Source organism: Salarias fasciatus (assembly GCF_902148845.1).
Source record: "Salarias fasciatus chromosome 7 unlocalized genomic scaffold, fSalaFa1.1 super_scaffold_4, whole genome shotgun sequence".
Lineage (NCBI taxonomy): Eukaryota > Metazoa > Chordata > Actinopteri > Blenniiformes > Blenniidae > Salarias > Salarias fasciatus.
The window spans coordinates 21475010-21485418 of NW_021941229.1; the positions used below are offsets into that span (position 1 = coordinate 21475010).

The 10409-nt window shown below is 47.5% G+C and overlaps 1 protein-coding gene across 2 annotated transcripts in view; it reads left to right on the plus strand.

Annotated features, from left to right (window-relative positions):
• egfl7 (EGF-like-domain, multiple 7) overlaps positions 1-10409 on the plus strand; it is a 13605-nt gene continuing 3196 nt past the window's right edge. The window contains exons 1-8 of one of the 2 annotated variants that reach the window (XM_030084835.1): positions 1-213; positions 4100-4361; positions 6018-6140; positions 7161-7273; positions 7688-7783; positions 7880-8065; positions 9887-9963; positions 10103-10265. In XM_030084835.1, coding sequence (XP_029940695.1) covers positions 4282-4361; positions 6018-6140; positions 7161-7273; positions 7688-7783; positions 7880-8065; positions 9887-9963; positions 10103-10265 — 838 coding nt within the window. In that variant the 5' untranslated portion in view covers positions 1-213; positions 4100-4281. The remainder of the gene's footprint in view (positions 214-4099; positions 4362-6017; positions 6141-7160; positions 7274-7687; positions 7784-7879; positions 8066-9886; positions 9964-10102; positions 10266-10409) is intronic. The other variant, XM_030084836.1, reaches the window with a different exon arrangement.

Below are 10409 nucleotides of genomic sequence, written 5' to 3' on the forward strand. Positions count from 1 at the left end.
GCCGCTGGACGCGCAGGGAGCAGCACCTCCAACCTTCCCCGGCCAAGAAGGGGCTTTTTTGAATTTGAGAAGCCACCGCGCGGGCTCCGGGGCTCTTCAAAAAGAAGCTGGCACCATGGAAAAGAGCGCTTATCCACCGGGACGGCGGCACGCGCCCATGGCCACCGCTCCGCCTGCGCGCGCACACGCACCTGATGACCCCCGACTGCGAGGGTAAGAAACCCGCACATTTTAAAGAATCGAACATGTATGTTTAAAGAGGAGAGCTAGTTAAAAAAAACAACAAAACAAAACAAAACATGTGCTATTAAAAATAAATGCTGTTGTTTAATACGCTAATCGTTTTAGACTACAATTAAGAATGTGGGCATCTTCATAATATGAAATTCTCAATAAAACTCAGCAAAACTTCCCCATATAAGAAATTGATGCTCATTAAAATATATGAAACATGCCTCATTGTTAATGCATGCTCAAACATTCAGGCCATTTTGAACTTTCTTGCACTATGTGATCAAAGAAAGAATCACACTAAATCAAATTTCATGCTAAGAAATGATTTAATGTCTTTATTTAATTTTAAAAAGAACACGCTATTAAAGAATCAGGAAAGAGCTCCACTGATGTCTGCGCTGCAGATTTCATGCATGTGTTGCTTAATTGACGTGTTCATGGATGCTCATGCACATAGGACAATTTCTAAACTTTTGCATGATGTCACGAGATCTACAGACAGATGCGGACGGTGTTACCTTCATATATCTGGAAAGTGACAATAAAATGCATTATTGTTACTATGCCGGCGTCTACATGAGAAAATGCGTCAAACCTGAGATCTCAGATAACGTTCAAATCAATGAAGGCTTGTCAGATATCAATGTGATAAAGCTACTATCATTTGTATTTGAAGCAATGTATTTCTTTCCAAGCTCCCAAATGATTTATTTAAATGTGTAAATAACTGAACTCCAATATGTTGGCTTTTTTTTTTTTTTTTGAATTTCTGTGTATACTGAGTTAGACATCAACAGGAAGTTCCAAACTTCTGAGATTTGTGTTGGAAATTCTCCTATTTCACACCACAAAGAGACGTCTTTCCCCCCCCCCCCCCCCTGATTTTTTTAATGCCCGGCGTGAAGAGGTGGGGGAGTGATTCGTGCACCCATGGGTGACAGAGTATTGCTTTAGGAGAGGAGCTGTTGTGTACTGACAGGCAGCAGCAGCCTCTGCGGGGTCTCCGCAGCCTGCAGCTCGCTGGGTATCGGGAGGGTGTGCGTGCGGCGGCGTGGCCTGCGGGGCTCGTGCACCCTGACGTCAGAGAGGGGTTCCCCCCCCGGGCCGGTCCGCGGGACACCCAGCCGGAGGAGAGGGAGGAGGTCCCTGCATCACCCCCCCACGCGCCTCTCTGACAGTCCGGGCTGCCGCAGGACGAACCTGACTAGCGGGAGAGTTTTTTTTTTCCTCCGGATTTCTGTCTGACTGCCGGAATAAAGCGGGATTTGAACTTTGTTTCTATTTTTTATTTTTGCGACTGGAAGCTTTAATATCTCAGGAGCGCAGATTTTCTCTTGGCACGGTTTGTGGTTATTTCTTGTCTCCTTTGCACGCGCACTAGGAGTAGTTTGTAGGATTGTTGTGCGCGTTTTGCTGGCTTGAGGATTCCTGTTTGCTCTTTATAGTTGTTTTGTCTTTAACTCGTGTGTATCTTCTGCTGCTGCGTCGGCACGCGTTTAATGTATGCGTGTACGTGAGCGCGTTACGGAGAAGGTGAGGGATGTCGATCAGGCACAGAGCTGTGAAACAGCGCCCTCTGATGGCGGAGACACGAACTGCACCCCCACACATCGCCCACGTGTTGAGACATTGATTCATTTTGACAGAGGTGGAAAGTTGCTAATGCTTTGTAGCTGTCATTGATTAAAGTTACCAGATACATGTTTTAAACTGAAAACTTTGCCCATTTACACTTTATTTGCTTTCATTTGATTGTATCGTTGCATGCTTTCAGCATGATTGAAGATACATTTCTAAAAGATGTAGCAAATATTATCCTTTTGCATGTACAACAGTTCAGTTTATGCATGACAGCATCAAGAATTGTAAGTTGTTGGCTTGAAAAGGGGCAGCAATGTAACTACTTTTTAGTAATGATCTGCATTATTTTACTTATTAGTCAAAGCAGTGTAGAAATGGTTACACCCTTGCATTTACACTGCAACAAATAAGATTTTTCTGTCTAGCGTTTATTTAAAATGTCTAAGCACAATCACTATAAGACATAACCTCATAATAAGTAAGATTCATCACAAAAAAAATTACAGAAAAGAATGGAACAGATGAAAATTAACTTGTCTTATTGAAATTTCACGCATTGAATAACGCACAAAAAAGACAAAAACCATAACAGAATCAAGCTTAATGTCAAATTTGTGGTCATGAGTAACAAAAAAACACTTGAATATAAACTTCATTTTAAAAGCATTTAGGAGATATTTTAGCTTCATTATAATAAGTGAAAAAAAGCCAGTCAGACTGTCATGCCACTCCAAACTCAGAACAACTTTTAACAAGTTTTTCTCCACCTCAGGCAACTTTCTCACTGCTGACATGATGATGCTGGATCATGCACACGCACACACACACACACACACACACACACACACATGCGCGTGCACGCACACGTCGTCTTCAAAGCGAGGCCTCCCGCTGCCCTGCGAGTTCAGCCTGCTGCGGTGATTTGTGAATGAACACAGGCCTTTCAGATGTGCGTGTCATGTCTCCGGGCGCGGAGCCAGCGGGGGATCAGAGACATACAAGCTGTCATCCGCGGCTTAGCACCACCTCCAGGATAACCCGGCGCTCCCCGGCCGGGCTACACTTCCACAACCTGTGATCACACCCGCTTTAACGCGCCGTTAGAGATTTCCCAGGGGGTTGAGTATCTGCCGTGTTAAAGGATGCCTGGAGGCCGGAGTCGGAGCCGGAGCAGGTCCAGGCCGACTGCCATGCATGGGTGGTTCAGTCTGTCTGTTAATCCTGTACAGTATGTAAGAATCTAATACGGTGTGAAGGGATATATCAACATTTGTGTGGTGGGCTCAGGGAGGACGGTTTCTCCCACAAGGCAGCGGGACTGCAGATCCAGCAGAAAGAAAAAAAAAAAAAAAAAAGTGCATGTATGCAGCCAGACGTCTGCTTAGCAACTATTTGTCTGCTGCTTCTCCAGAAAGGCGTCCTGTGTTCGTAGGGAACGTGAACCCCGCGCGTTCAGTTGAGTCTACGCTTTCCAAAATTTACACCGCGAGCAAACTAACCCCCGCCGCTCGGAGCACAAACAATACATGTGTCGGGGCTTTTACTGCGGGTCGTAAAGTCGTTTCAGACCTCACCGCCACTCCGCACTCCGCTTTATGACTTTTGAAATTACTCGCCGGGGAAACGCACTCAATCCGCGAGGAAAAATAAATAGTAAAACGTGTTCAGATTAAGACGTGTCGACTATGGCAAGCTTTTCAAAAGAGTTATAAACAGTGTTATAAGATGCATAATTCAACTGTTAGATGACATTTTAATTAAAAAAACAGAGGTGTACGTGCTATGGCTTCCCCCATTGTTTTCCACTAATTACAAAAACAAGATCTCTCATATTTACTGACTTTTATGGACTTTATGTGAGACTGCTTTGAAGTTTCAGCCAGTTTTTCTTCTGTGTTGTGAAGACTCCCCCCCCCCCCCCCCCCCCCCCTTTTTTTTAATATCAGGCTTCAGAAGTCTGCTGTTTCTCACCTTCCTGCCCTCACTGGCCGCCGATGGAGGCTGCTTAATGTTTTCAGCCGTTATTTAAAGCTTTCTAAAACTCTCCTGCTCTGGTTTCTCGTGGCTGTCGTGACACAGCCGAGGCCGACGCCGCGCGCCTGCATCCCTCCGGCGGTTCGAGTCTTCAAACGAATGAAGGCTTAAACCTGCGGTCGCGGAGGAATGAAGTGTGGAAACTTGTGGAATCTATTTTTCTCATTTACTCGCGCCGTAGATGAAAACCAGTGCTGAATTCTCTTGACTTTTTAATCTGCAATTATCTGAATTTTCCTGTCTTTTCCAGGTAGCTGGAGTGGTCCTCCTGAAGGGAAACGCACACATTCGGCCTGAGGAGACGTTGGCTACCATCCACCCCTCCCCTCTTGATCCTCTTCTCCTCTTCCCTCCGACTGGCACAGAGAGGAGAAGTGTGTGTGTGTGTGTGTGTGAGAGACTCGGCGAGGGAACGTGGGAAAGAGGAAGACGATGTACCAAACGCTGCTGCTCTCCTCGTCCCTCTTCATCCTTCATGTGACGGGCACTCCCCACTTCTTCGCTCCGAGCGGGTAACGGCGGCCTTCGGCGCTCTTTCCTGTGTTTATCGCCGCCCGTCATTTAGCCCCTGGCTCCATCACGACTTCAAGCTGCAGATCTCAGCTTTCAGCCGTCACTTAGATGTGTTTGTTTTAGTGACCCTCCTCGCTCCAGTTCGAATGCAGACAAGTGGGTGAAATGACAGCTAAGCAGCCAAGAGGTCACTCTCCCAGGACCACAGCGCCACACTGCCTAAATACTACGAAGTGTATTTGTCTAGTTTCTTGTCAAAATATGTCGAAGCATTGAATGAAAGACACAATAATTTAACAAGAACGATTCCTGTGAGGGGCTCTGGATCTTCAAAGAGAGACATTTTTCACTTTTTCAAAATTTTTGGACACATTTCAAACAAAGCGAAAGTCAAATAAATAGCTTTTTTTTTGTGCCTATAATAAGCTAGTTTCTTTACTTTTCGCGTCTTTCTGTTTTGGCCGCTCCCTTCAGAGGTCACCACTGTGGTTCATTTGCCTCCATCGGCCCCATCTCCTCCACTGTTAGACCGACCATTTCCATGTTCATTACACCCCTCCTCTCCTGCATCTCCAGCATCCTCTGTGCACAAGTCCAAACCGTCTCACCTGCCCTCTCTAGCTCTATCTCTCTGTTCACTACCGATGCAGTAGTAGTGAAAAGAAAGAAAAAAAGCTTTTATGGGAAATTAAGTCACAACGTCCCAATGAAATAGCATTTTTGGAAAATTATTGAAGAAACCTCACTGAAATGAATTGTAGTTTTTGATCATTTCAACTAATTTTTGCAGGATTATAGGTGAAATATTTGAAAAAGATTCATTCTCTCAAATTAGTTCTTCAAAAAATGAGCTTTGGATGACAATATAATACCAGCAGTGACTCATGCTATTTATACTGTGGCACCAGTAATATAAAAACTGAGAAACAGAGTATTGGAGTAAAGTAAACGATACGCGTGTCTGCAAAGGAACAGACGCTATGAGTTATTACTTCTGGAAACATGAAACGGCGTGGCCTCCACGGAATTGTTGCACAAACATGCAAAAAAGCATTCCTCCACACTCCACAGTCAAATTCGGTGTCATGCAATGGCGTATTGAGTGACAGTGCATGTGTGAGAAAGCTCCTGTCAGTTCATTAAAATTCCAAAAAGCATGAAAAAAAAATTGCAACCTGATCAAATATTGTGGACAATCAATCATTTTATGTGAACTATTAGAAACTTAGCAACTACCTTTATGAAGATTTAAACTTTATGCCTTGAAACCGTGATGTCCAGAACTGAAATACGACACCAGCACAAGCACAGCAGACTCTTTTTGTCATTTTCAGCCGATTTGCACAAAAGACCAAAAATAAACTGAAAGGTCAAAATGGAGATGCGGAGGTCAGAGATCAACTCTTCACTGTGGCACATTCAGAAGTGATTACACGGGCCTGTCAGGAGCAATTTGGGCCGCAAAACAGCTTTTCAGCAGGGCTAATCTGGAGTTTTTCAAGTGAAGAAGGAGCCACTTAAGAGTTGAACACCCTGGAACTGTTGAAGTGATGTGGAAATCACATTTTAAAGCATCTTCAGATCAGTTAAAAAAAAAAACAAAAAACAAAAAAAAAAAACAGTTGATCTCATGCATTTCTTTTTCTTGTTCTCAGGAGGAGGGTGTGCGGCCGAGACCTCCGTCACAGCGTCGTCATGGCAACAGAGTCGTACGTCCAGCCGGTGCACAAGCCCTACATCACCCTGTGTCAGGGGCATCGGCTCTGCAGCACGTACAAGTGAGACCACCGTCTTCCACGCACAGAAATAACAACTCGATCTGACGCCGTCAGCTTCTTTCTGACTCCAAACGGCGAGGCGCGGCGAGGCGCGGCGCAGCGCGGCGTTCACACCGGGACCCGGGTCACGGCAGAATCAAAGCAAACGCTCAAATGAAGCCACTCTCCACATGTTTGTTTAATGAAGAAGTAAACAATGGCAGACATGTTTAAGAAGAGGAAGGGTTCGGAGAGCAGTCATAAATACTTCTAGATATTTTTCTCCCACGCGCACTTAAACGCTGGCCTCGCTCGGATCTGGGTCACGGTGGCACATAGCTGGGAGGAATCTAAATACCCAATACTCTGTGTAACTACGGGAAATGAACTGCCTGCCTGCAGAGACCACGCTGCTGTTTGTTTTGGAGCCCGTCTCCCTCCATACTTATGCACTCTCAATAGCTCTCCAGCTTTCTCGCCCCCCTTCCCAACATTCCCCCTCTATTTTAGTCTTTTTTTTCAACCCCTTCTTTCTCGTCGCCAACATCATGCATGCAGTCTTTAATCAGTTACATGAGAGATTATTTGATCTTTTTCTTTACAAAAAAAATCTCCAGAAAGTCTCCGGCTGTATTTTTTTGTTTTTTTTTGCTGAGTTTACCACACTGTATCTCCCCCTAGGAAACTCGACATACCACACTCTCAGCAGGCTGCAGCAGAATCGCACACTTCAGATCTGACTTTGCATCTCGTCTCCGGCCCCCCCTGCCTCCCTCCCTCCCTCCCCTCCCTCCCTCTGTCCTCTCTCATATCTCTGGGACACACTGTTGGAAGTCGGCGGTCCGTGGTTTCTGTATTCCACCAAATTGCCATTCTCTCATCAGCATTCCTGCACCCTGACAGAACATGGAAAAGGCTCGATCAGCTCAAACACACAGACACACACAGACACACACACACACACACACACACACACACACACATACGAGGGCAGTGACAGTCATCACAAATCCCTAACTGTTTTTGTTTTCGTCTCCGCAGGACAACGTACTCGGTGGCGTACCGCCAGGTGAGCAGAGCGGTGTCTGCGGCACATTTCTACCCAGAGTGCTGCCCGGGCTGGCGAAGGTTCCACTCTCACAACTGCAACCAAGGTAACCTGGAGGGGGCGGGGGGGGGGGGGGGGGCACACGTGCTGGGTTCGAGGGTGGGGTGAATGGAGCTGCTTTTCAGTTTTTATTTAATTCTAAGGAATGCAGAGTTGATTAAATGTGTGACAGCCAAATCCCACATCAGATAAATTTCATGGCTCGAACAATGCAAACCCGTTTTAACCAAAACCTCAAAAGATGTATGATTTAAAAAAAACAAACTAAGATGTGTTTGACACCTCTGGCCTACAAGGTCTGACTGTAAAGCATCTGATTCAGCTCCCATAACGGAAAAACTACACAGCTGACAAAAAGAAAAGTGTTGATTAATCTCAGCTTTAGGGTCGGAAAACTGCTAAATTAAGAAGATATTTCTTTATTTTTCGTCCTCATTTTCGTTGTAAATGTCCTTCACAGCTTTGTGTGCGGAGCCTTGTGTTAATGGAGGCACCTGCATAAGACCCAACCAGTGTGCCTGTCCTCCGGGCTGGACCGGACATCACTGCCAGACAGGTACCGCTCCCCCTCCACCTCCACCTCCACCTCCACCTCGTCTCTCCTCTCCTTCCTCATTCACCCTGGGTTTCTTGCGTCGCTCCTGTCTGGCAGACGTGGATGAGTGCAGTGGACGGCGGCCCTGCGCCCAGTGGTGTGTGAACACAGCTGGCAGCTACCGGTGTGCGTGCGGAGACGGGTTCGGGCTCGCCGCGGACGGCCACTCCTGTCGAAGCCTTCGCCGTCCTCCTCCTCTCCCCCCCGCTGCTCCGCCCTCTCCTCCCCCCCACTCTCACACTGGTAAAAGGAAAAAGATTTCATCAGTTTAAGTGTGTTCACGTGGTTTGCTGGAGCGTTTTCCTTGCAGCGGCGGCGAAGACGAACATGACCAGCTTCGCGGTCCATTATTACTTTTGGTACGCGCTATGCCACTCTCAACTCGTACCGTGAGTAATAATGCACTGCGACTGGTGCCGACTCCAGACGCAACCCGGACCACGAGCGGAGCAAACATCTGCCTTCAATCCAGCTGCCGTGCTAATACACATATATTTTCATCCCTTTAAAAAAATGTCCCGATTTTGTATCTTCGGTTTCGCGTGTGTGATGCTTGTAGCTTAGCACCACAATAACAAGGCTATAAATGGAATCTGACCCCAGGATGTTCCTTTTAACTTCTGTTTCTTTGTCAGCGTTATTGCTCTTTTGGGAAATGACTCAACTTCAAGCTCACCTGTTCTCGACATCTCCTGCATGTTTCCAGCCTTTTGGCTCTTTATGCACAACAAAAACAGTGAGAATAACCATCTCCTGCTACAGCCGCAAAAAGAGATCTTTCCATCTAGATGTCCGATTGCCAAATTTCCCAGGCATTCCTCCAAACTGCGACCTGTTTATCAGAGTTTCTGCAGGGCTAAATTTAAATTCCTGCGCTCGGGAGGAGGCCGCTCACCTCCGCCACGGCGTCATTCGGATTGATGAAAGTCTCGCCGTGTTGCCGGGTCAGCAAAAAACACCCGGAAAACACACATGGAGCGAGGCTCCAAACAAGCCGGACTGTGACGGATCGCTGTGCTTTACGGAAGTGACAGAGGGGTATTTTGCGAGCGTGCTCATTTCCACCATTCGAATCTCAACTTTGTAGGCATTCTTGACTTTATCTGTTCTTGTGCATCTGAAGGAATGTTGATGGAGATTCTAGAAATATAAAGATAGACTAATGTGCGCACGTTGCCAAGAGCTTTGGACTGAGTTTCGGCATGTCTCCTCACCCTCCCACCTCCTTTCCTTTTCTTTTTTTCCCGCTCTTGGCCAACACTTGCGTTCTCATTCCATCAACCCTGTCTGCTGGGGGTCATCGCCGTTCCCCCTCCTCTTTTTCCTCCCTCGCCTCCTCCTCAACTCCGTTTCCCAACTCGCTCTCGACTCGGTAATGGACCACATCTGGGAGAGATTGAAACTCCTGCAGGAGCGCAGCCAGGGGAGCCAAGAGGTTCCTAATTTTGCATCCCGATCCGATCCGGGCCGGTCCGGGACATTCCCCGCCAGACACTTCGCTGTAACCGATGCACGTTCGCAGCGGGGATGAATGTTTTGCCTGTCTATTTCTGGCGACCTCTTCTCTGGGCTTGTGTATCGGTCGCTTCGGCCGTTCCCATCTCGATGCTTCCTTCCCCCCCGCCCCCCGTGCGCCCTGAATTCCCCCGGTCCCACAGCCGCTCAGCCGTCCTCTTTACTGGTCTGTGGTTTCGTGACTTTGGCCATGAATCATTGGGAGAGAGAGAGAGAGAGAGAGAGAGAGAGAGAGAGAGAGAGAGAGAGAGAGAGAGAGAGAGAGAGAGAGAGAGAGAGAGAGAGAGAGAGAGAGAGAGAGAGAGAGAGAGAGAGAGAGAGAGAGAGAGAGAGAGAGAGAGAGAGAGAGGGGACTGGTGAAGGCAGGATGCTCCCCGGAATGTTCTGTAAAGTAAAGTTTAGATCAGAGCACGGGCAATAAACACAAATCAGTCTGGACTTTGATATATGCCCGTAACCTCCTCGCTGTGTTTACAGCGATTCAAGCACAGAAGCCCCCCCCCCCCCGTCGTCTCACGCGTACGTCTGCGTTTCTTGCGGTTTCCGCAGGTGAAAGGTTCGGCCTGGCGGAGAACGTGACGGAGGAGGTTCAGATCCTGAGGAACAGAGTGGAGCTCCTCGAGAAGGTAACGCACGGATACATACCAGATAAAAATTAAACTAAATTCCTGCTTAGATTCCCTCAAACCAGCGTCAATAAAGATGATTGTGGTTTACGAGGCGAGTGACGGCCCTCCCCTCCTCTCGTCTTTCCCGTCTGTCCAGAAGCTGCAGTTGGTGTTGGCGCCCTTCAACAGCTTCTTCCCACTGTCGCTGGACGACGGCCTGTCCGAGAAAACCACCCTGCTGTCCCACTCCTTCCAGCAGCTCGACCGCATCGACTCCCTCAGCGAGCAGATCGGCTTGCTGGAGGAGCGCCTCGGCACATGTGAGCGGGCCGCCGGCCGACCTTTGACCCCTCGCGGATGAAAACGTTGCAAGGCGGGAAAATCCGGTGCTCGGCTATAAAGCATGGGAATTAAAAATCAGGTTGATTTAACAAGGCCAGAGACCTCAGTAAATTGTTGGTAAT